Source organism: Hirundo rustica, chromosome Z, assembly GCF_015227805.2.
Source record: "Hirundo rustica isolate bHirRus1 chromosome Z, bHirRus1.pri.v3, whole genome shotgun sequence".
Taxonomy (NCBI): Eukaryota; Metazoa; Chordata; class Aves; order Passeriformes; family Hirundinidae; genus Hirundo; species Hirundo rustica.
Window position 1 is genome coordinate 40,246,301 of NC_053488.1, and position 26,620 is coordinate 40,272,920.

General features: G+C 39.4%; 1 protein-coding gene across 2 annotated transcripts in view; it reads right to left on the reverse strand.

The window, feature by feature from the left end:
- Positions 1–1,205: 1,205 nt before the first annotated feature.
- The window catches only part of PTCH1 (patched 1), a 44,232-nt gene continuing 18,817 nt past the window's right edge, over positions 1,206–26,620 (reverse strand). Inside the window, exons 13-24 of one of the 2 annotated variants that reach the window (XM_040090676.1) lie at positions 26,104–26,503; positions 25,271–25,580; positions 19,834–19,976; positions 17,720–17,903; positions 15,944–16,224; positions 14,273–14,410; positions 12,188–12,330; positions 9,122–9,221; positions 7,530–7,784; positions 5,949–6,477; positions 5,051–5,077; positions 1,206–4,399 (exon numbers count right to left, since the gene is read on the reverse strand). In XM_040090676.1, coding sequence (XP_039946610.1) covers positions 5,950–6,477; positions 7,530–7,784; positions 9,122–9,221; positions 12,188–12,330; positions 14,273–14,410; positions 15,944–16,224; positions 17,720–17,903; positions 19,834–19,976; positions 25,271–25,580; positions 26,104–26,503 — 2,482 coding nt within the window. In that variant the 3' untranslated portion in view covers positions 1,206–4,399; positions 5,051–5,077; position 5,949. The remainder of the gene's footprint in view (positions 4,400–5,050; positions 5,078–5,948; positions 6,478–7,529; positions 7,785–9,121; positions 9,222–12,187; positions 12,331–14,272; positions 14,411–15,943; positions 16,225–17,719; positions 17,904–19,833; positions 19,977–25,270; positions 25,581–26,103; positions 26,504–26,620) is intronic. The other variant, XM_040090677.1, reaches the window with a different exon arrangement.

The window sequence follows — 26,620 nt, forward strand, 5'->3', positions numbered from 1 at the left end:
AATCCAAAATAGAGTGTTTAAAGAAAAAAATCTTAATGTTCTGATGGACGGAATGTATTGATTTATTTACATGGTTTCCAGCTGTGTGAATGGACCTGCTGGGATCCATGGATGGCTGGGACATAAAAGATGAAGTGAGTGAGTTGAGCTAAAGCAAGGCCTAAGTGAGCACTATTCTCATGGGCTGTACGCACAAAAGCCAAATCTGCAACCTGACTCAGGACGGCTAATCACGAGGGTGTGACGGAGAGTATTTTGAATAGCAAAAACATATGTGTAGAAGTTTCACTATTCCAGTCCTTTAACTCTGTTTTTCTCTTTTGTGGCTAAACTTCCGGAAAACATAAAATAGAAAATTGTATTTGTATTTCCTCTGGCTATGGAAAGTAATGGCTGAATTATAAATTATCTCAAGACATGTTTGGGCTTTTTCCTTATGAGAAGTTTAGAAGACTCATGTAAAAAAAATCATCAAAGGGTTATAGGACAAAGGAAAGGACTACTGGCTCTGTGGCACTTTGAAGGATGCTCGGCAGAGCACCTGCACAGGAGAAACCACACTGCGGTTTATGATGCCAATTACTTCAGACACATGTTGCTACTTACACTGATCTCTGCTGCCCCACTGTAGCTTCTCCTCCCTGTCAACTGGGACTCCTGCACCCTGGCTGGCAAGCAGTAGCACGCTTCCTGGAGGGAATTTTGTCAAGTCTCCATTCTTATGAAGGGCTGTAGTTTTCAGAACTCAGAATACATTTATTTTTTCTTCCACAAAGTGGAAACACCAGACAGATTCTGTTATCCAATTTAGGGAGCAACCGCAGAGTTGGGAAAAAGACAAAGAATTTCCTCCCACACCTAAGAAGAAATAACCTTTATATAAAAGTGCTTTAGCCAATAGTTTGAAGTCTACGCAAGTTGTTTCATTCAGAGTGAGAAGGACATGTATAACCCAGTCCTAAACCTATTCCCCAACCTGCAACAAAGTTAACAGAATCAAGAGAAAAAGACCAGGCATGCTGCCCTTCAGGCAGAGTAACAAATGGCTCCTGCTTCAGAATGGGCAAATCTGAATATCCTACACATCCCAAATACTCAAAGATCTCATATTCATGCTCCCAGTCAGAATGATTGCATGGTTGCACCTGCAGAGATAACCAGTATAAATAAAGAAGCATTCCATAAACAACCAAATCCATTACCAGTAAGTTATATTTTTTTTATTCATGTTAGAATTTCTATCAGTGTTTGAACATTAATATTCAGAGAGTTTGTACAATTTCCATTCAAAGCTTAAAATGAGAACCACACTAGATCACAAATGGTAACTAAAACACAGTTCAGAATTGTATGAATATTCACACTCTCTTTCTCTCATAACACTGTTAAACACTTTATTTTCTCCAGGGGGTTTACAAGGAAAAGTGTGCACTGTAATTGTATCTCAGCAGTGTTCCAAAACATAATGGTATCATCATTACATATAAACTCTTTAAAAATATACTTCTGTCAAAAGACTTGATGACTACTATGTACACTACAAAAATAAATTTTCATATAAATAAATTATATGGCATAATTTTATCTTTGTAATTGAAATGACACAAACCCACTCCTACCAAACAGGCAGGCAATGAGACCCAGTTTGAATATTTTTTTTCCTTTTAACTCCTTACACTAAAAGCTACAACAAGTCCATAATGTAAATGTTATATACTCTTTCCTATTTAACATTAGTAAACACTCTATACAAATAAAAATCCATTAAACAGTAAAAACATAACTGTAATAGTGTTTCCAATAGAAATAAAATCCCTGCATTTTGTTTGTTATAAACTGGCATGACAAATACTGTAAGAAAAACATTCTTATGGTACAAAAATATAAATATCACCCATGATTAAAAAAGTTAAGAAACAAAACCAAAACAAAATAAATGTTGCCAGCCACTGAGTTCTCCCCTTGCCAATGTGACTATTGAAGACGAAGGTCTACATTGTGCACAAAGCAGCAAGCAGCTCACCCACACACAAGCATGCAGAAAAACTTGGGCAGGGGCAGGTGAGAGACACTGCAGTTTGCCCTGGGCCCCTTCCCTCCGGAGGAAGAGCAGGAAGCAAGGCCGCCCGAGGCACGGAGTGGTGCCAGTGGGAGCCCCCCCAACCTCTGACACGTGAGTGCACAAGCTTGGTGGTCAAAGGCAGCTTCCAATTAGTATCATACAGTTTTGTTGCAGAGTTTGTATGATCTGAGGTCACTATGCTGCTAGTGTTAAATTGGCGCCCCATATCCTTTTGTCATCGAGAGTTTTCATGTTAGACAGTGAACTGGACCAGTAGGCAGTTGCGACACTAACCCTTGGTCTGCACTGAAAGAGTAGCTTATGTATCGCGGGAATGACACCAGGCTCTCGCCACCTGCTCTTCGAGCATTCACATTGGAGATCTGTAAACAAGTGCCTCGTATGAAAGTGTTTTCAAGTGAGCAAAAAAGGCATGGAAATTTGTGCATTCTAATTATCCCCATTTGTTTTGCTGGCAAGGTCTGTGGGCAAAGATAGACTCCCTGAAGCCACCGGAGAAAAACACTTTCCCATCAAAGAATTTGCCACTGCCCTTCGGGTATATATAAGGAAAAGCCCCACCACTGCTGTGTTTAGAAACTGAATATTGGTTGTGTTTGGCTCTGAATACAAAACTGAACATCTACCTGCTCTAAAAAACAGCTTGGTGAAGGGCAGAAAAAAGATTTAAAAAGACAGAGATAATGAAAACTTGTGTTCCATTATTTTAAATTAAGGATCTTTGTTCCTAGGGTTTGTTTCCAACTGGAACACAGATTGCAGTGTTTTTCCAGACCCTTCACCTGCAGCAATCCCCTTTTACTTTAAAAATAATAGTACAAAAAGCTAAATTAGTTTCGCAAAGAGATCCCAGTTTAGCTGTTATAATTAAAAGTGCCAATGCAGCATGGGAAAACACAAACAATAGAGAAAAGAACTACTCAGGCCTCACGTGTCATTACTGTCTTGGCCCACCAAAAAGCCATTTATATTTAAAAAGTGAATATACTTTTTCTTTTAGTTCTTCCATTTGGTTTTTATCACTTACTAGTAACTCCTTCCTGCCACAAAAATAAGGTGACCAAAGATGCTTTCAAGGCTGTAATGACTCCGCTAAGCTGTGGCTCACCATCAAACAATTCATTATCCAGCTTCTAATGCTATTCACAATTAACAGTATCAAGATAAGGCAGAAGCTCATTGTATTTCTATAACCACCAGCACCTCTCAATATCCAGCACCTTTGGAAATGAAAAAATAATGGTTATAGTGCTTGCACTTACCTGGCACAATTTGTGAGGGGAAAAAAATAAAAATTAAAGCACAATATGAACAGTAATTAAGCCTCTCAACATTCTTGGGAGGTAGGTAAGTGTAATTATAACCATTTTACAGAATTAGAAACTGAGGCTTGGGGCAGTTAAGTGACTTGACCAAAGTCATGTGAACCAAGTCATTAAGGGTTTGGGAACTGAAACATAATTCCAAACCTCAACTCCCTGTCTTCTCTAGTATTTTAGTTGGGCCTTTGATGATGGCAGTCTGTAGTTGTATATACTGGTAAACAACAACAAAGTTTTCACTAGTGCCTACTAACAGGGAAAGCCAGACTCACATCAGCATCAGTGGGTTTGTAAGCCCACCAAGTGTTAACACACAGTAAAAGAGAAACTACAGTACACCAGGAATGCACACACAAAAGCATGCGTATTTCCAGATGCACACTTGAACATGTACAGCAAAACAAAACCTGCACATAGCTAAGTCTACTTAAGCCTCCCAGATTACCTTGCTTTTCTTCATATTTGCTTATTTTAAAAATTACCACGCATAGCGTGTTTGAAAGTTAACAGTAACATTTCATACTACCACAGGGTTGTGATACACAAATTTAAAATATTTTAAAAAGACATGTACCTTTAAAAAATCCTATTACATAAGCAATATTTGCATAGAATTATACAAGTAAATTATAAAATATTTAAGCAGCAGCAACTTATGCTGAAATTTAGAACTAGATTAAGCTTAGTTGTGGCACAGATATCAATGTACAAAAAGTACAAAGAGCACACAATATTGTCCCCATTCTATTGCCCAAAGGCAAATTACTCCAGATTATACTACTTTATATCGTTCTTCTGTATATTACATATGTGTACATCTTTTAAATACTTAAAAGAAATATTTAACAAAATAATACAATAGGTTACAGTAACAGTGAACTGTTGTCCTGATGCAGCATGTCCTTTTCTACAACTTCAAGCAGTTCCTGTCTTCAAGCAGTTCTGGAATACAGTTTTCAATCTTTGGCCTCTTCTTTGCTTCAGTTATTACCCTCTACAAATAAGGAGAGGGAAAAAAAAAAACCACACACAAACACACAAACACATACCAAAAAAAAAAAAAAAAAGGAAAAAAAGAAAAAAAGAAAAAAAGAAAAAAACAAAAAACTTTCACTAAATTTCATGAAAAACAAACAAATCAAACTAAGTCAACTAATTTCATGATTCTTGTGGTTAGAGTTAGCAGACAGGAAATGCTGGCTCTGCTTTCATCTCAGTCATTAATTTCCTGGTGAAGAAATACTGACACCGATTCAAAAAATGTAGATTCTTTAATTTCAAAGTTCACAGTTTTAGATACCTGTGACAAATTCAGTCAAAATAAATGAACAGTTGAAGGAGAAGTATGCTACAATGAATATTGAGCTTATTTAAGAGTCTCATATTACCATGCACTTCAGCTTGAAAAAGCTAAGCCCAAGAATTTCCTTATTCTGTGGGTACTATTATTTGTGATATTTCTAGACTGCAAGGCCAAAAGCATTCGTGTCTATTTATGCTTTGGGATGTTTGGAGAGACATTTTATAATTCAGAAAGTGGTTTCATTTTGAATTATCATAAAAATCTCCATCAAAACTCTGTGTGTGTGCATACACATGCATGCATGCGTACGTGCAAAATATTCTAGAATCAAAATAAAATTACTTGCTCTGCTCAAACTGGTGTCTGTCACTGAAAAACCTCCGACAAGCAAAGAGAAAAAACAGTAATCCACAGATAAGTAACTATTCTACCACCTTCTTTTTCCCCTGCAAGAGAAGAACTTTTTAGAAATAGTGAGAAATAGTTTTTCAGGCAAGAGCCCCAAGAAGTTTTCAGTGTAAAAACTCAGTGGGCAGCTCTATCCTGTGCAAACCTCAATAGCCACTGCAGCTGCCTCTGGCAAGGCAGTGGTCAGCTCAGACAGCTCCCATGTACAACATCACTGAAGGCCCCCACAAAGAGCAGGAGACACCCTGCTGAGCAGCAGTGCACTAGGCATGGTAGGACATCCCACTTCTCACTTGGCTCATCTTCCAGAGGGATTCAGTCCTCATTATGGACTTCAAATTCTTTCACGAATTATTTTATTCAAGAGATGATGACTCCTGAAGTAGCTGGCAATTTTACACTCTCCTAAGCAACGTCATTTTATATAACATTTTAGAGCATGCCTGATTCAGGGATCAGAAGACAGGACTGATGCAATGGTAAATGCAGTCGCACAGCTCCAAGGATGTTATCCAACATCTCTGCTTTATTTTCCTCATCTGGTAAACTGGGAGTGTAGGAAGTACTTAAGCATTCTACCAGGCTCTTTGAAGTCATTCATATCTGATTTTACTATGACTTCTCAGTGTTGGAGACCACTGTCTTAGCCAACCTCATGTCTAGCGCAAAATGTACTAGATACATAGTTAGCAGATTTCAGGTGATCAGTGTGACCTGTAAGTAGTGCTATCTATGAAAAGGTACTTCTGAGAAACTTTATTTTTCCTCCTTCTTTTGATCAGACCATTGCCTGACACAATCCAAAGCTTGCAGTTACACGCGATGGACCTACCTTATTGTGAGCTGTTGCCAGGTATCCTTTCCTCACATTCAACATCTTGCAGTTCTATAACCTCTACTTTAGAATTTCTTCTTTCACATCGCACATTAAAAGGTACATGGGGGTCCTCAAATGGTGCATGGCCAGCTTCATGGTGTCCCTCACAGGATGGAAAGCTCGCTCCCCGAGAGCTGTGGCTGTGCAGGGGAGGGTGGACAGCAACAGTGACCGAGGCTGAGGCAGTCACAGTAGTGATAGGCTGGCAGTAGGCTGCTCCTGTGGCACCCGTGGCCCCAAATGCTGGGCTTCTCACGCCGTGGGAATGAGCCCTATGGCCCAAGCGATCCCTGTTGTTGAGTCCTGAGTGCCCCTCAGTAGAAATTTCGAAAGCGTCCCTGCGAGGACGGTAAGGAGGTGGTCGTGGCCCTTCCCTCGCTTCCCTCTTGGGCTGTCTGCCCTGATGCCATGGCTGCTGCATGCTGGACTCTGGATTCGATTGCACCCTAGTACTCGGCTGATGCCTTGCTTCTGGCTGAATCACCTGAGAGAGACATACGTGGTTACACGTCTGACAGAGTAAAGCAAACAAATATATTCTTGCCTATACTTTATGATAAGAATAATTATAATAATGCTCTGACTATACAAAGGGAATGTTGTGGGATCTGAGAATTGATTTTTCCATGTTTTTTTTATCTGAAGTTATTAAAACCTGGAAAGCATATCTTCAGAAAAACACACGATGACAGCTGAAAACATTATTGTAAGCTTCCTACATGCTGGTTCATTTTTTCAAAGGGATGGGTGACAAGCACTTGATCTTAACTCAACAAGCAAAATTGCAAGCATTTGGAAAATGCTATTCCATGCAGGGAACATACACAGGATGTTAGTAGGGTAGTTTGTATAGACTGTAGGAATCTGTTTTCTGATTTCCATGAAGAGCGTGAAGCACAGCAGCTACATCAGTCAATAAACCGTGACCGACTTCAAATGTGGCTGTGCTTGTACCTATTTCTAGGCCTCTGCTGAACAAAACCAGATCTGCATTGCAGCTCAGCATGCAACATCAGCAGGGGTAGGAGAAACAGCTTTTTCACTTTTCTTTGAAATCACAATTATGCCAACCCAGCAGCAAGATGCAACAAGGCCCAAGGTTTGGTACAACACTTTAACTACTTTCTTCTGGCTCTAATCTTTCTCCCCAAAACATGCTGTCACAGAGAGGTATATGATAGTGATCCATAAGGAGCTGTGTGAAAGAGTTTGGGATCTTGTAATCGCGCCTCATTCTCTCTCTGCAGTCATGAAACAGACTGAGAGCTCTCTCTTGTGGTTGGTGCCAATGGGAGGTAATAAAAATTACCCATGCCAAAGGCCCTGCTTTTGTACAACCACTTTAACCCCAACTCAATTCTAAAGAAGAATTCACTCCCTGCTCACGTGTTTTGGCACAAAGTCACAAACCACAATCAATCAGAAAGAGTTTTCCATGAAAATAAATAGATTTTTTAAACCGCCCCCCCCCCAAAAAAAAAACCCTCCAGAAAACTTCTTCTTGCCCTCCTGCTAGTCCATATGAAAGCTACTTACAGTGGATCTTGCAAAGAGTGGATTCTCAGTTGCTTCTACTATTACTTGATGGACTGGTGCCCCAGCACCTTGTGTGGCCTCATACTGATGCAGCTCTTCACTGATGCCAGACACTGTGGTCTGAGAGCTGTACTCAGAATCAGAGGAATCTGAAGCATTATTTGTGTGTCCAGGTGGCAGTGCAAACCTCACAGTACCAGGGGGTGGCTCAGGAGATGGTGTGGGCAATCTGTCCTGTCCGTTGGCTGGAGAAACCTGATGACAGCAACAGTTTTGGTTACATTCAGCTAGGTTTACCCTTTTAATCACCAGTGCTTGACACAACGCTCTGCCAAATACACCCCACCATTTCTCAACAACCTTAGCAGCAGTTTTCTGATGAACATAAATACTGAAAAAAATTAATGGAAATACAAAATACATGACCTCCATCTGCAGATATATATGTAAACAGGACTACACAGATTCTTCTGGATATCATTGTCTCAGGAAGAGCATATATGTGTGTATGTGCATACACTGGCACTTGTAAATATAAAAATAAAACTAATATGTGGGCTGTCCTCCCAGCAAGCTTTAGCAGTGATTTCATAAAATCACCTCAGTGGGTTGGGACGGTGTTACTCGGTGTCTGTTTGCAAAGAGAGATGGATACACACATCACAGCAATATATATGGTAATAATACACACATACACATCGTTTGAGTAAGAGATAGGTCAGGCATACTGTTAGGAATTAAGAGATTACACATTTGTTGTCAAAACTGTTCTACTAATATTAAAAGAACCCAAACACTTCTGAAATATACCAGCGCTGTATACATACCTTGTGTTTTATTCTTGTGCACACACACAACTATATATACTTGTGAAACACAGCACACTGATTCTACTGACACAGGATAAAGATAACCACATGTAACACAGTAATTGTATTAACTACAGAGTCGGTAATAAATCAACCACCAATTATAAAGTTGGTATCTGTGAATCCTGGATTCTGGATTTGGACTTTGTAAAGTCATCAACATCTAAGTGAAGCCTTCCCCACAGCAAAAATGCTACTTGAGGCAGGAGAATGCCGCAGGGAGAGGTGACTGGATAGTGGGGACCTTCTGGCAGACCAATCATGGTTATCAAGGTGTGGTCCGTGGACCACCACTGTGTGTGTTGGTCCACACAGGCCTTCCTGGTGGTCTGCTCTGTTAAACACTTCGAGGAATGCAACAGAGCCAGTGAGATAGGAAAGTAGAAGGTATGTGTATAAAACAAACTATCTTTTACAAGATATAGAGGGAAATCCTTATTTTACAAACTTCTTTGCATATCACATTATGCTAGTAGTATAAATAATACTATCAGGTTTGCTTATTGCAACATCTACAATGAGACATTAAAAAAAACTTTTAAAATAGAGTAGTATGAACTATGTAACGAACAGCATTTTTAATAAAAATTTATAGAAAAGCTTGAGAGCAAGAAACTTAATCCAAGAAAATTTTAAAAATACTTTCTAAAAACTGGGGGTGATTGAGGGGGTAGGGGTGCAGACATGGTATTATTTTTTCTGTTTGCTATTAATTTTACTGACCTCAGGGTATGGTCCAAAGAATGAGAGAAGAACTGGAAGCAGCACCAATCCATTGAGAACTCCAAGAACGGTTAGGATTGCCAAAACAGCAAAGAAATACCTGAAGTACATTTTAAATGGTTTGGAAGAGAGAATAGCCACTGTTACAAACAAGGGATTACAAATTACTCCTACATATGTTAAAATAATACAGATACTAAAATAACACTAACATATTGTTAACATCAAAGGAAACAATTATATCACTTCCCATATAAGATATAGGGTTGTTTTTTTTTTTTTTTACCTTTTGAATTAGAGAAGCTACGTTCCCCAAAGTGTTAGTTGAGAAAGGAAAGAAAAATATTACATTTGTTAATTTCCCAGAATCTGGAAGCATGTAATGTTATTTATGAATGTGTTACACAAACACAAAAATATGGAATGTGCAGGGAATGGCTGAATAGACTGAAAGCACAAATACAATGAAGAGGGGCCCCCATTAGTGAAAACCCAGCAGAAGCAAACAAATGAAGTGAAGGGTGTAGAATTTAAACAATTTGGTGTAGAAGGAAAAGAAGCCCTCTTCTCCCAGAAGTTAATCCACTGTGAAATGCTTCTGCAACTTACAGCGGAATGTCTAATTAAATCTACAGTATATCAGGTAAGGGTTTTCCTTGCCGTTCATTAATCAAACTTAACGCCTAGAATTCTGTGAGTTCCAGTTTTACCAAACAGCTTGAATTGCAACTCTTTTACAACACAGGAACCTGCTTTCTGCAAAGAAAATGCCCATTCTATAGTAAGCTTCAGCATTGTACTGAGTAAGAGCGCTCCACAATGGCAGAGCTGCATTGCAGGCTAATCTTTTGTTGAACAATTTAGCATCTCTGAATACTCTTGTTTTGCGTCAGCCAATTCAAACATAAAGGCTGAAATACTATGGAAGAAGAGAAAAGTGCACAAGTAGTTGTCCTTTCCCACCACTGAGGGCTAAGGTCTGGGATCCTTCATGAATACCAAGGTAAACCTGTCAGTAAAAGGAAAGTCTTGCTAGTTGGTATTCACACAGCTGGGGCTCAGACTAAACTTAAGGCTGCATTGTAACTAATGATTTCAAGGACTCAGTCTTGGTAAATTCCTTGAGGAGAAGGCAAAGGAGAAGAACAGAGGGCAAGTTTGCTACTAATGGGTCTGCTGATTACATTGTCTAGCTGGCAACAAACTTTACAGCTTCCCTGCTTCCACATCTGATCAAATATATCAGACTCCTGTAAAACTATAAATATCCTGCTATTCTAAACATCTGGGAATTTCTGATCTGCATTAACAAAAATCAGCAAGCCAATCTACTCTACTAACATAAACCACCAGAACTTTAAACTGGGACACAGATCAACAACAGGCATTAAAAACATTTGCATCTCATCCATCTAATGTTAGAATAAACAGGAGGATTAAAGCTTTGACCACTTGGTGTATACAGTGTCTGGTAATTTACTTAATCTTCCACATTGCTGGACTAATCTGGCGTTTTCCGGAAGTTCTAGGAACTTCTTCACCCACTCTAACAATGCTCAGGCTCCCCACAGTTTATTTTATTATATTTTTTAAACACAGCAAACTGAAGAGAGATTGTGCTGTAAAATCAGAAACTGATGGCCAAAAAAAGTAAAATAACTAAGTTGAAAAGTTGAAAGGCTCATTTTATAAACTGAGAGCATATCCAATCCAAATTTGGTGTGAAGGGCTGCTACAATCTTCCATTTGCTATGACACAAAAATGTGAGCCAAAATCTCATCTGTTAAATAGGAAAACAGCACACCAAAAGTATACATCTGTAAATTTAGGTTGAATCTATCAGTAACCTGTATGTCAGAAAGTTCCAACCCTTACAAAACCAGGTCCTAAAGCAATAATTCTATTCCTTCAATCCCAATACAATAACATAAAGAATAGTGATTGCGGGGTGGGGGAAATCTATTTCAGGACATGGAGTACCTACATAGTAATAATCTTCATGCAGGTTTCATGAGATCTAACTGCAAACTGCCTGCTTTCTTCAAATATCTTTCATACATAAACAAAAAGCCTGATGAGATTTAGCAGTCATTCTCTCAGTTCCTGCCCCTGACATTTTGTTGCTCTTGTTGTCAAATGGATGTCAGTTAAGTCTAATCATCTATCCAGCTTATGTCTACCTAAGCATTTAAGCCATCTTTCAGAGCATTTTTTATTTGGTCCAGTTCAACCTCAGTTCCATTTTAGGGCTTGAATTATTTTTTGTGTGTGTGCTGTAGTTTACCACAAAGAGCCTGTGTTACTTCTGAGATTAGCCACTTTGCAGAGCTCCACAGGTTGTTTGGAATAGGAGAGGATCTGTTTCATTGCACTTCTCAAATTCCCCTCAAGAAAAGACTTGCTTTCCTCTCTACTTCAGGAACTCACATTCTTAATTATACTCACAAGAAACAGCCTGCTTTTACTTCTAAACAGAAGGGTCTTTAGGCTTTGCTGTATAAAAACTTTAGTATGAAGTTCTGTGTTCATATTTATGGTTCCCCAGCTCCCAAACAGGACTTTCTCCTCCCCACATCCCCCACCCCTTTTCCTCATTATGTAAAACCCACATGAGGATAAAAGGGGAAGGCCCTGAGAGAGTCACTTGCAGCACAGTTGAATGTTTGTAGGTTCACGTGTCCTTTGCATACAAATTCTTGTGTACACAAGAAGTCTGGAGGACCTCAAGGCTAAAGGTCAGATGCAGCTAATACTGGACAATACAAGATGCTTTGAACTAACTCAAACCCAGAATTAGCAAACTTTCTAAAGAGCAACATTTTTGTGTTCCTTCATGCTAAGTGTCAGATTTTCCTGGAACAGATTTTAATGTCAACAATGGAAACACTACCATGTCTAGCAAGTAACAAGGAGTTATAAAATAGAGGGAAAGCAGGACCATGATGTAAGCATACTCGACACACCATGCATAGTAATAAAATGATAGATTCACTGAAGTGAATAAAAAATAAAAAGCACAATTATTTTTATTTTTGAAAGAAAGTCAAAACACAAAAATGCTTTACCTGACAATAAAATCAAACTCTGATCCTGCAAGCATTAACACCCCAAGCAGAGTGGACACAGCTCCATCCAGCACTGGTGCAAACATGTGTTCCAATGCAAGGACAGCCCTATGGTTCCTGTCTCCTATGGCAGTTAAAAACGCCTGTAAAACAAACGAGTCCATTTGCTTAGGCAGATGTATACAACCTTCCAAACAGCCACTCTCCTAGCATACACAGTTTTCCATCAGTTAATTTCTCCAAACTATAGTTAATCAGTTATCTCTGTAGCTGGCCAACCCTTGAGAGAAGGCCTGATCCTGAAGTTATATCACATAGCAGCTGCTGAAGTCACACAGGCAGACTAAGCACTGATGACAGAGTCAGACCATAACCATTCTGGAAGTAATGCCTACTTGCAGCAGTAGCCTTTTGTTTCTGGATTTGTCTATTTCTACCTGAAAAGAATTCATGTAATGGTGAAAGCACTTCAGGTGTGAAAATTGCAGGGCTACTCCTCTCATTCTTGTGGGTTAATTGCTCCATGACTCTTTTAAACATTTTCATTTCACTCAAAAAAATAAGTTTTAGTACTTCAAAGCTAGCAGGTCTATACATACAAAATAATCCTGGGAAAAGTGCTGAAGATGTTAGTGCCTGAGCAACATTATCATTAGTGAACTGCCCTCATCCCAACAATTCCTTATGAACAAGCTCTGTCAAAAACATGCAAATGCTGGTGTTCGTTATGAATTTGTCTACTCTGTGTATGACTTAATGGTTTAAGAAAACAAGAACCTGGATGATCTTCTGACTGTGATTTGCAAGGGCTCTCTTTGGTTAATTCCCTACTGGCTATTAAGATATGTGCTGAAGCAACTATCCTTCTCACAGTCCTGGAATTTAAGTCTCTCTTCTCCATAATTAGGAAAAAAAAAAACAAGGTCACAACTCACAAGCAATAGTAGAAAACTGATCCACAAGTGGCTTGTGAATCACTCTTTAACTCAACTAAATTCTGCATTAAAAGTTCCAGCACTTCCCTTTTGTTTATACAACACTGATTTGACTATTTATATGTTCTGAAGTTTTTATCTCCAGTGTCAATGTGAGAAAACCACTATTTTCAGTTTGCTTGGCATTTTACCTTCAGGTATGGGTGACCCATAAAGTCCTGTAAATTAAATTAGTTTCTACCCATCTAGAAAAAACTGCTTTGTCCTTTTAAATTCCATTTTTCCTGTTCTAAATATTCAATACTAAGAAGCTGTAATTTCTTTCCCCCTCTTCTACACCATTACTTTCTAAAACTCCCCAAACTATTCCAAGTCCTACCAAACTCATTTACCTCCAAAAGTCTATCTGTAGCAGTGGAGGGGGGGTGGGGAAGATGTAATCTCTTGAGGGATCCAATTGTTCCTCTTTAACTTTACCCTACTTCTACTGTGGTTTTTCTCAAAATTATTCTTTTAAGTTAGGGTGACTTCATGTGCCCTAACTCTGCACACCATCTAAACCACTAGATAAACAGTAGAAAAATATTTTCCTATAGACTGCATGTTTGTGCCCACGACTATTAGCCAATGGCTTCTGAAAAGGAGGTGCAGATTTTACAAATGGAACACTAATTCACACATGTTCACATTTGAGAAGTCCAGAAATACCAAAAAACACAGTATCTGATTTTGAAAAACTCCTCTGAAGAATTATCTTCTCCAAGATAGAGAATCTACATGCAAGAGGCAACAAAAAGCTGTGTAACATTGATGCAACAACAGTGAGGCTTCAGACAAGGATCATGAGAGTCTGGACTGAAGCAAGGTGATGTGAGATCTCTCTTTTCTCTATAGAATTGCATCAATCGGACAAAAAGGTATCACAGTTGATGTATCCTCTCTTGCCACCTGAGAGACTGACTCAATAGTTACGAACTACCTCATCAAGAGCAACTCTGTTCCACTGAGACAAAAAGAAAGGTATGCAAAACTGTGACCATTTTCCTTCTGAGAATCATGTCACTGATGAGAAACCGTAACGATTTGTGATCTCAACATTGCCATAATTTTATTTTCAAATGTTTTTAAAATGTTTCTTGATTTTACGTACCAAAGCAACATGAACAGTGAATTCCACACCAATGCCAACAGAAGCAATCAGGATAACCACGGGCACAGCACTGAGCTTTATTCCGATTAGACCCATCATGCCAAACAGTTCCACAGTCATCAGAGCCAGCACCACCACCTAGGTGATTTTAAACATCTGTTAGTATCTTCTTATACTCCAACAATGAGGAGAAAGACATTCCAAAATAACATGGTTACCATATGACATATTCCTCAAAGCCACCCTGTATTTCCAAAGACAAGCTGCTTTTACTTGTTTCATTTTTTCGCAATGGCAGAGAATGCTGAATAGCCAGTCTAAATTACACTCTAAGAGCCAGTTAACACATGAAGCACCGGCTTTGTATTGGTTACAATCTATCAGTGAGCTGAAAAACCATTTGTTCCTCCTTATCATGGATACTCCCAACATGTACATTTTTGTTTTTCGACTATCTTTCAGACAATCCTTCCAGAAGAAGTATCTTTCAACTACCTGTATTTGAACTCTCTTGTGTAGAACTGCAAGTGTAAGTGAGGATGTCTAAAGCACAGAAGAAAGTAAATGCCATAATCAGCTGATGAGTCTCAGGTTACAGAGGGCCTCTGAGTTTTTAAGGTATTTGGGGGGATTGACATGGACAAAATGAACAGTTAAATATAAGACGAAGCTTTTATTTTTTCTTTCATCTACCTTGTAAAAAAACCAAAAAACACACACACACAACACTGAGGAAAAGGGAGGGGAGGAAATCTGGGGAACCAACTTTAAAAGTAGCTAAAGCCAAGCAGGAAAAAAGAAATAGACACACTTATAAAAGCGAAGGTGGGCTCTGAAAATAAACCCCTTTTCCAAAGGAAAAAAGTATGCACTACAATAAATTATTTTATAAGCCAATGAATCAAGCATAATAACATAAATTGCTTGATAAGGTGCTATGAAAAATATTCTAGACTAAACATTTACCTTTTAACATACCTGTCATATAAACGTACATTACAAAAACTAGTAACTGTTTTATGCTTTTCTACTTCTGGCATTTTTTATGCCATACAATAGTTTATGGAATTTAAACATAGGAACATCATCATTCAATTTAAGTTGAATGTTTACTGAGAGGCTTATGGTGCTTTTCAGAAAGTATGGAGGAGTATTCTCTGCAGTTTTGTGCTCTTTCCCCTTGATAGCTCAGTTACAGGCTTTCCACAGTGTATACTGAACAACATAAGCATTTCAGTTTTTTCCAGAAAGACTGCATTCAGAAATGGCTGGGAAAATTTACGGACAAGCTAGTCATAAGCAACTGCCTTGAAAAATAACTATGTGTGAGAAAAGAAGAGAAGGAATACAGAATTAGAAATTGTTTTAATAAAGTTCTAAATTGTATGTGTCCTTATTTCTTATGTAAGTGGGCATTTGAGCAAGGGTAAAAGTTTATGTACCTTTCTAAGAAACCTTTAAACCTGCAAAAAAGGTGGCCAGAAGATTAAGGTTATTAAGGTTTGTACCTTCAGCATGAACCCTACCCCTTCAAGTTGAATAAATATATAATGAATGATGCAATATACATACTCCACCAGAGGCCCAGACATAAACAAAACCTTCCCGACTACAGCAAGAGCTATGCTGAAAGGAATTTGACTTCAACAAAGACCCTTATAATAAACTTACAATGATCCCAGCTGTCCAGGGGTTTAGGAGGAAGAGGGCACACACCAGAAACGTGCAAGCTAAAACCACACTAATGGATAAGAGGAGCCAGTGACGAAGTCCAATGTACTGCTCCCAGAACAGAAATGGGTAACCATTTGGGTAGCTGGAGATCCCCAGGCTGGTGTAGTTATTACAGATAGCTCTCACTTTCTCGATAGCCTCCACAAAGTCAGAAGTTTCTCGCAATCCATTGAGGTAGAAAGGAAACTGAGCATATTCTATGGGCTCAGCTGATGGAACTAGGAAAATGATAGCAGTGTTAAAACGTGTTTTTGGGAAGAAGATGATATACAGAGACCAGGGTTAGCAAAACACTTTACTCTTCACATCAAAATGTATAAAAGGTGGCAAATTTAAATTTTACTTGTTTAGAATGAATTACAGTTTTAAAACTCTCCAATAAATAGAAACTGGAGATAGTACTTGAGATTACTCTACTTTATCATGCAATGTAATGGGTGAACACAGCCTACAACAAGTTACCTAACAGTTATATATAATTTAACAGTTATCTTTCAATCTACGTATTTAATCCCAATCATTGTTATAGTGCTTTTTACTGAATACCTAGTCAAAAATCCCTAACTGCAACATAAGAACAGACAATCACATAATTTAAAAATTTTATTCAAATGCTCCTCTTTTATGCAGTTTCTTCAAAATCAAAGGTGATTTCCTTAAGATTAACTGAGATCACTGACACAAAACTAGAGAAAAATCAGGCTTGAGCAGGTTGGGGTATTTTTTAAGATTTCCATCCAATATCTAGAAATTCAGATGCAGAAATCCATATTCTGATGGAAATTAGTGGAGAAAAAAAGCCCCATAATATAAAAGTAATGGCTTACTGAGGCAATACATAACTTCTTCTCCTTGAATAATCTGACAAATCAAAAGAAGTATGGAGATACTTCTTTTCGAGTGTAATGCAAGGTCTGCTCTATGACCAGAAAAGAAAAGGCTTCTACAAGTTTTTGGTTACTGCCATTGTGTGCTCCAAACCCTGCAGCTTCATTCAGTTGACGTGCTTAACATGATTTGTCCTATTATAATCTCAACTATAAATTTTCATTGAGACAAAACTTGGCTGACTGCCACAAAACTCTAGGGTTTGGATACACTGAGGCATGGTTATCCAACCAGATTTTCAAGTGCACCAGCTGTCCCCTATATGCCCTCTCCCCTTCCCTACTGGTGTCCAACTAGCAATCCTCCCAATGAATTGAATGCTGAAGCAAAGCCAGCTGGTGCCAGGAAAAGTGTGAATGGTGTGAAGTGGGACTTCTCCCCTAGTTCCTCTAGCTCTTGTACTGTATCAGAGCAGTAGCTTAGTGTATGAGTTACTTTGGTAAAAATTTCTTAGGTATTAAGAATTGAGAACAAACATGATAGAATTTCAGTAATGAATTTTCAGAATAACTTAAGCAGGGATTTAATGAAATGCCAAGGTTTCTCACAAAGACAGAACTATTAGGTAACACTTAAAAAAGAAATTCTTATTATAAGTTTTTAGAGCTTTAAACTGTTGTATAGCTTATTACTCAATATGACAGAACCCTCCAATGGTGTCACAGTTGCAGTGGTGCTTGGATCTCCTATGACTACAGCTTAACATAATGTATTCTCCTGCTTATGCTTCTGAGCCCTGTGCAGCATCAGGGGTTACTGGTGCTTGAAGGAAGGAGTAAGGGCACTCATGTAAACTGTAGGACGTTAAGATGAAACGCTGCTTACTCCTCAGCCGTGTTTCTGGCATGTAGTCTGCTTTGTCATGGACCCACTCTGGGCGGTGCGGGCGGATGTTGGCTTGTGAGGCAGCATAGGCCACAGGGTCATTGCTAACCCAGGCTGTCAGGTAGATGTAGAAAGCATTTGGGTTAATGATTCCATCCGCATCCACCAGACGCTGTTTAGTCAACTGCAAAATGGAAAAATGAGAAGCATTTCAGAATAAGTTTTGCTTACAGGGCTCTTGCCATAATGCTTTCAACAAATGGCCTGGAGCTGCAACACACATAAAAGAGGGTAAAAGCAAGAGAACATAAACCTTCATTTGAAGGGACTTATCAGTAAACTATTGTTTGACAACAAAAACGGAACCTAAGAAAATGCAGTGACAGTGGTTATTTATAAATTAGTACTAATATAATATGTACAATAACCATTAAATCAACAGATGGTTCCAGAATACACTGAACCAATTAAATCCAAATTCTGAAAGACTGTAGCCAAGAATGAAAAACAACTAAGTCGGAGAAACATATTTAAAAACACAGAAAGAAAACCTGGCAAGAGTCCCTATACATGGCTGTGTGCAGTTAACCTCTGTTGTTAACACTGAAGGAAATGCCACCCAGTAAACGGAGGAGAGCTGTAAAAATAAAACAACATCTGTATAAATTTTGCTAACACTTGCCTCCTATGACCTATGTATTCAGAAAATGCCCAGTGTCAAAAAGGCAGACGACTGCCCTGTGTTATTTGGGTCACCGTGGCAAATGCATCTGCGGGGTAAACAGCAGTGGAATGCTTCCAGGGGTCTGTTAGCCAAATCCTGCACAGCTAGAGCTCTGACAGAGGACTCCATGGGTGAAAAGTATTACTGGGGCTTTTTGTTTTGTTTATTTAAAATTCTGGCTCAGGTCCAGTTCCAGGTCTTTTTAATGAAATGAAAAACAACAGTGACAGCAGTTTAAAAATAATTAAAAAAAAGGATTCCAAGGATCTGGATTCAATTAGTCCACAGGATATGCAACAACTGTATGTCTTCAAGCTGTCTCTGGAACTGCACAGTACAGTGCTCAACCCCTGTGGGTGCACCACACTTTTCTCCCTCCCAGGCACAGGAAATTATATCAGCAGCTGCAGCCCAATTGCATTTGTTCCACAGCGTACCTGGTACACTCTGCTAAACAAAATCTCACTGAAGGTTTTTTCTTCAGCTCCCTTTCTTTGCCTAATTCATTGCTGAAGCTTCATTCAGACCTGACAGCATGTTGCATGTTGCTATACAGCAATGTGTTTCGCACACTACAGTAACTTTGAACAATGTACTCTGTAAATCTGTCACCTTTAATGCCAGGAAGAAAAAAGAAAGACAATAAGCAGAACTGCCAAGAAGCTCATTAAAACCACCATTTTTCTGCCTGAAAGCACAGTGAGTTGATGATGACTCTCAGAGAGGAGAAGGTATGTTATTGAAGAATTTCTTCTTCAGCATTTGAATCTAATTTTAGTGTAAGGAGTCATTCCTAATAAATTTCCACTTACAAATGGCTACAGCAAATGCAATCATATGCTGTGGTAACCTCAGGCATATTTTATTGAGGCAGCTTTAGTAGTTCTACAGCAGTTTAGATGTATTTAGTGATGGTGGTACAAGAATATGATACTGCATGTAATCATTTCAGTCTCTTTCCTCTAAAATTCATCAATATCTTTTCTTAAATGTTCTACTTTGCACAAATCTGTAGGAACTAACCAAATAATTGCAAATGTCTGGCATAGGACTAAACTCCAAACACCTATGGAGGCAGAGAAACATTGCTCACAACAATCTCCATGGAAATGGAGCATGTCTGGCATGGGAGCACAGAATGCACATCACCCATTAACAATCAAGGACTGGCATTTGCCATGTTGATTTGAACACTTTGCAACATAGACCATACTGCATCTGAAGAGTGGCTTCAGCAAAGTCAGCAAGGCCATACAAGAAAGGCATAATTCAGACATTCAGCTACTTGAGCTGGAAAAAAGATAGTACAACCTCAGTAGACTTTTACCTCCACCTGCTCCTGGTTACTTGTGCATTGTTGTGTAAAGCAGCATGGACTCTGATACACTACCTGGCTGATGTCAATGGGCTTTGCATGGTTGCCTGTTTGTACCAGGAGTTTGTAAGCCAAAACAGCATCGTCAGAACCATTTTTATAGTTGTTGTATGTGATCTTCCCAGTTTCCCAGTCACTGTCAAATGCATCCTGAAGTCCTGAGGAGTTAAGAGAGGCAAGGGGAAGACAAAACAGGTGAATAATCATTCTTATAAACAAGTTTCAGAAGGAGAAAGAATAATTATGCTTTTTCATATGGAACCAGGATGAAAATTATCAACCTGCTGCCTCCGAAATCTGGGGTTCCACACTGTCAATGAGTGGGAAGTATCAGTTGCATGTCCACTATTTTGCCCAAAGAAAGGCAGGAGAAGCAAGAAAATGCAAGCAAGAAGCCCCACAAGTCCCCAGCTTGTACAGACTAGCAAAGCTGAGCTAGTAAGCTGCAGATACATTGTGCACTGGCATAAATAGATTCCCCTCAAGGGAAATTGAAGATCTTCTCCAAGCATTCCACTTGGAGAAGTGTGTGGGAAGGAGTTATAATCCTGTATAGAACAGAAAAGGGCTGAGCTCAGCCGTCATCCAGCTTCACCACCGTACAACCAGAGGAGGCGTAAGTCTGTTACCTAGAAGGGAAACATTCTCCTTATTTACCTCTGCCTCCCCCAAACCCTGGCTGAGTGTGCTGAGCCACAGAGGAGGACACATATCACCCCCATCACTGTTTTGGGCTACTATAGAGCACTGGGGCAATAGCTTCTACAGTACAACCAGAAACTTCACTACAAGGGGGGAAAAAACACACTCAAACTTTCAGCTTCAAACAGCAACTCAACTGCTCCTCAAGCACAGCGTGAGTGAACACGATTTTGTCAATTTGTTCCATCTGTTCAACTTGTGCAGCTAATACAAGTCATGGGATCTGCTGCCAGCACATGTAAAGATCACAGCCAACACCTATTCACTCTCAACTGTTATTTTCCTCCTTGCCACCCTTCAAGGGGGAGGGAATATCTCACAGCAGAAATTTGGATCAGATTTAATACAGGAAGCCACAGCCCAGTACAAGGAGGCTCTGTGCAAGCAGATGACAAACCGCATGTCCAGGGAAGGGAAGAAAAAGGCCGGGGGAGTGGCGGTGGAGGAAATCGTCGACCCACCTCACAGCTGGGCTGAGGAGCTGTAATGAAAACCATCGCTGCAGACTGGATAGGTTAGCTACAGCTGTGCTGTGATAAGAGCACTGGAAGAGAAAATGCACCCAGCTGACACTGCCTCCGGAACAGAGTACCCATTCCCATTGACAAACTTGTCCTCTCCTCCTTAGAAAACTGCCTCCCATGCTGTCTCACTAAACCATGTCAAATCACGTGAAGCCAACAGGCTGAGAACCAACTGGTGAAAGGAGCCTGCCAGATCTCTGTCTGTAGTCCTCTAGCACTGGTCCAGGAAGAGGACAATTTGCCATCAGGTTTTTTGACATCACCAAAGGACTGAAATTCCCTTTGAAAAAAGCACTGCTTGCTGGCATTGCAGATAGGGGAAACACTGGTTATGCAAAAATACCAATCTATGCCTTCTGTGCCAAGTCTAGCTTCACATCAGTTTTTCACAAAGTGGCCAGGTGAGAGTATTTGGGTTATCATATCAGTGACAAGAAACACAGGGACTTTGTAAAGTTAAGAGGATATTGTTAAAAAAGCATGCGGAAAAGAATGAGACGATCTAAGAACAGTGTAACTTCCAGCAAAAGTGTCTCCATTTCACAGGAGGAGCACACAAACTGCTTTGATAAACAGCATGTCAGGGCAGGGCTTTCACATAAACATCCCACTCCCGTCAGGGGGCTCCACAGACACAACAACAAATTAATCCATTGGCATGTGACATTACCAGTTTGAGGCTGCAAAAAAGGCATATATTTTGAAACATTACTGCAGCAGGTGAAAACTCAGCTCTCTTATGTCTCCCCCTGCTCTCCTGTTCTCACAAATTTGGTCATCCTTCAAACCCTGCTCCCTTTACCTTTATTCTTCAGCCAGCTTAAACACTATGTTTCAGGTCATTTCATTACTCACCTAGCTGAAACTGAAAGTCCACAGAAAGAAACCACTGGCAGTTGTACTTAATAGCTGAAGATTTGCAAACTTTCAGTAAGTAAAATTTGCAGTAGATTTTGCTTCTTTCAAAGCAAACATGTTCATAACAATTATTTTAAAAGACATTTAATCTATCATAAATGGGATTAATTGTATGTTTCTGGGCAGAAAGATTAAAATATCTTGCTGACATCTTTCTGCAGGAAAGTTATAAAAATTAAGGGAATTTTTAAAACATTATATATGGGATTTTTTTCACATCAGCAGTCACTTTTGCTTAGTGCTTCAGAAGAAAGTGACAACATCAAAAATTATGAGTGGGGGTGAGGTAGGAATTCTTCTCATGTGAGCAGCTGCCACCATGAAACACCAGATAGCATTTCCCTTTGCAAAACCAAGCCTAATTAGAAGACAACAGGGAATCCAAACTACCTCATTTACATTCAGTCACTAACAAAAACAATGTTAACATTTACAGCTTAAACGAATGATTAGTGTTAACTTTTCTTCTGTTGTGTTTTCAGTAATAGAAAATATGGTAACATAAACAGTACTAGAAAGCAACGTATGAGGGAATCTTGGAAACGAGAAGTGCACGAGGCAGAAGACACACTCCACTGCTATTAATGAGGAAGAATGTACAGCTAAACCAAGGATGCCTTCTTGGTAAACCTTCTTGGTAAAAAATGGTTTTGTTGACATGTTGTTGCATCCTTCATTCTGCTGGACAAATGTGTGTGTGTCAGAAGGCCATCTCAAGCCATTAACCTCTGGATTCACGGTCAAGTCGGAAGGAATTAGCCATGCAGGTCAAAGCTGTTCCTGCTTCAATTATCCAGTCCCTCCAGCACATAAAACTATGCCAGTAGAACTGCTCCACCTCACAGAGGATTCTCCCTGAATCCACCATAAACCTGTACTTTGTTTGTAAATTCTATCTTCGTCTTCTCTTCCCTTGACTCCTTCGGCACCACCCACAGCTGGTAAACATCAGGTGTTACTCAGCCTGCTAGACTGACAGACCTTTAGATTATTAGACCTTCAGATAACTCCCCAACTATGAAAAGCATGGCACCTTTCAGTACAACAGTCTACCTCGCCCCTGTAACATCAATGCCCTGTACCACTTGAAAACATAACATCTTTCTATTGATACGTCTCAATATCCTCCTTTACAGCCCCAAGAATGCAGTATCACACTCTGTGAAGAGAACCCTGCAACTTTACAAAGCAGCAGGTTTGTATTAATTGTGACCCTCTCAGAAAACGTGGGGAGGAAAGGTAAGGATACAGACCAAAATGCTAATTAATAACCATAATGATTCATTCTAAAGCTGTGTGTGATCAAAAAGCCAATCAATGGCCTGTCACAGAGATGGCATGTCACACGGACCACGGCAAGTCACTACTGCTTCCTGGAGTCTCCCTGAGCATTCTACTATACCATTTTAGCTCCATGCAGCCTGTCAGTATACCCCAGATAACAGGAATACACATAGCTCCTCTAGTAGAAGAAAAGCAGAGAACAAATAGGGATAGGCTGGCTAACGTGGACTGGAAGGGAAAAGTAACTATGTGCTGAACTAAGTACAGAGTAGGAACATCCCTATGAGGAGGGGTAAGAACACACACAAGCATGGATGTACAGCATGAGGGGACATGTAAACCTTTGGCCACACAAACAGTCCTTAGCACAAGGCACAAAGAGGACAGGAAGGCACACAAACTGAAAGAGTTTGGGGAAAATATGTGGTGTGCCTGAGAGAGGGGCACTGGGAATGGGAGCACTCTTGGGAGTAACACCAAGTGGGCTAGCCTCCAGCATTTCACTTGGAGCAGCCTGCAAGGGAGCAGATCCAAGGGCACCTCCTCCTGACTTTATCGTTGGCAGCCTGTGCTGAGGTTGAGCACTAATAAAACTTCCTGAACACAATCTCAGATTTCCATCTCCCTCACGGGGGAGGGGGGGGGAAAGCGGAAGGAGGGGACACCAGATACATTTTTTCCTACTGTTTTGGAACAGCAGCAAAAAATAACCACAAAAGAAAAAAGTAAACAGCAGAGGTTTGAGAGAATTTGGAAAAGCATGTAGCAGGACGATTGCTTAGAATTCTAGAAAATACAGTAATGTTCCAATACAGCAAACATCTAAGCTCTGCTGAATTTCTTCCTGCCAGTAATGTCTTCCCTTACAGCTCAATATGCTAATGTGAAACAAAATATTTTAAATAAAGCTTCCAGTAAGTAGGGCTCAATTAGTAGATCCAATGTATTTAAAAAACATTAAAAACCCCAAATCTAATAGCTTAAATACCGCTTTGCATTATTTAGCAATACATTAAACACATTGGGGAAACCTCATTTTGTGTAGATTTGTCACTTACATGCATCTGTTTGCCTAATACTGTTCAACATATTTTCAGAAGGAATAAAATACATTAGATACTGACAGTTACCTATATGTTCCCTATGAATTACTGGCTGCAGTGGTCATCTGTACACAATTAAGTTTAAAATTTACAGTGTCACCAGGTCAGCACCTTTTTTTTTTTTTTTTTTTTTTTTTTTTTTTTTTTTTTTTTTTTTTTTTTTAAGCTAGGTAGAACCAAAGGAATCCTGGGCAGGGTATGTTTGCTGTTAAATTTGCTAAGATGTAACAGTATTCCCTATTTTAAATACAAACCAGTTACTTGTCTCAACATGTGCAATTATAGTAACTTCAATATCTTCAATTACTTGGTTTCAATATCATTTTCATCATGGTACCTGAAAGGCCTTGCCTTTTCTTGTCTTTCCCCACCTTGTTACACTTCAGCACAGAAAAGCAGCACCACAGAAAGGGTGAGTGTAACTGATTGGAAACCTAGACTATGCAGTAAGTTCCTGACCCAAGAAAACACACAAGCCACACTGAATTCTCTTTATGCCAGCAACTCCAGTTGAAGCCACCAAGATCACTCAAGAACTGAAAGTTAAGTCTGTGTCAGAATACATCACCAGATAGGGATTTTGTATTTACTGCTCTGAAAACACTCACTAAGTATTTATTTACCCAAGACATAGGGCCATATTTGGCCATAATGCATAACACCTCGTCAGCTGTTTAGATATGAATGGCACGGATATAATCACTTAAAGCTTCAAAACTGTCTTACTGGGGAATAAACTTAAACACAAATAATTTAAGTGATAAAAAGTGAATCCACATATGGATTCAAAGCAGCACCTAGGCATTCCCCTACTGCTCACAGCTTTTAACTCTGTGACTGTATTTGAACAAGGCAGCAATACCACTGTGAACAATTGCTCTTTCTGACAAACTAAGAAAAGCTTCTGTAATGCTCTCTTACCTTGCAGCCAGTCTCGAAAGTAGTGTAACCACATTTTGGGGAGCTGCCTATCCTCTTCCAACAAAACATACGCCACATTGCTGAAACTTCTGTGAAGCTCATAAAGTAAGTGCTGGACATTTGGATAGTCTGCTTTCTGTGTCACAATATACATGTTGTAGAATGAAAAGTACTTGAACTGTGCAGCAATAAAGTCATATTCCCGCGTTTCCCGTGGTACAATGTCTGTGAGATCTAGTCCATCTCTCACCCGGGTAGTTCCATAAAGGCTGAGCCCAAGTAAACCCAGAAAAAGAAAAATAACCACAATCTGCAACAGAAAGCAGAAACATATTTGGTTTTAGGTTTCTAAAGGAACTAACAATTCATAATGTCATACTACAAAACCAAATTCAAAATTAACATCCGTTGGTACTTTCAAGCTTTTATTTTTCTGTTTTGTTTCTTTTTTTCTTTTTTTTCTTTTTTTTTAATGCATATATATATATTACAAGACTTAAGGTCATTTGTTTTTCCTTGAAGGGGCTCTGCATCATGGATGAGAAATTTATATTGTAGTAAAGTTTAAAAGTGATTTTACTTTCATTGTTCACAAGCTTATATTACCAAAAATCACCAGAACCCTCACTCGTAATGTATATTTGAAGTATGTCACTACAGCACCTGCAAAATAAAACTTTTAAAATAAGAATTCAGCTATAAAATTATTAAAACCTGTTATTTCACAAGAGTTGTGTTTAGTCCTTATATTTAATACCAATGCCAGGATAATTTTATAACTGGGCAAAGCAGAGGTCTAATTTTGAAAAACAGGTAAATCGTTCCCCGATTACCTTAGCTTTTGGTTTTAGGAGGAATGGAGCATAATGCTTTTCTGCAAAAGATGAGAGAGTCCACTTCGTACAAGGTTGCTCAAGGCAATGTATACTGGAGTCTGAGAATTGGGAAAGTAAATCTCTCGTCGAGCTTGTGCTTTCTGGGCTCTGGCAGCTCAGGTTATCTTGTGTCACTGTCACTGGCTGCACAGATATTTCTGAGCGAGGCTCTGCTGTGGTGTAGTACACCTGCGTGTGAGGATCATATTCTGTGCGCAACTGCACTGTGGACTGCATTGTAATCTGAGTTTCATGTGCAAAACTGTGGCTGCTGTACGGGGGTGGAGGACTGTAGCAAGTATTGTCATTTTCTGCATATGCTTGAGGTTCAACCTGAATCACTCTAGTGACACATGGGCTGTAAGAGAAGAGAAAAACATCTGATTGCATTGAGACAGATCTGTATTTTATCAGGCCAGATAGGATAACATGGTTTCATCTGAGACTGCTTCTACTTCTGTTGGACAGTTTACAC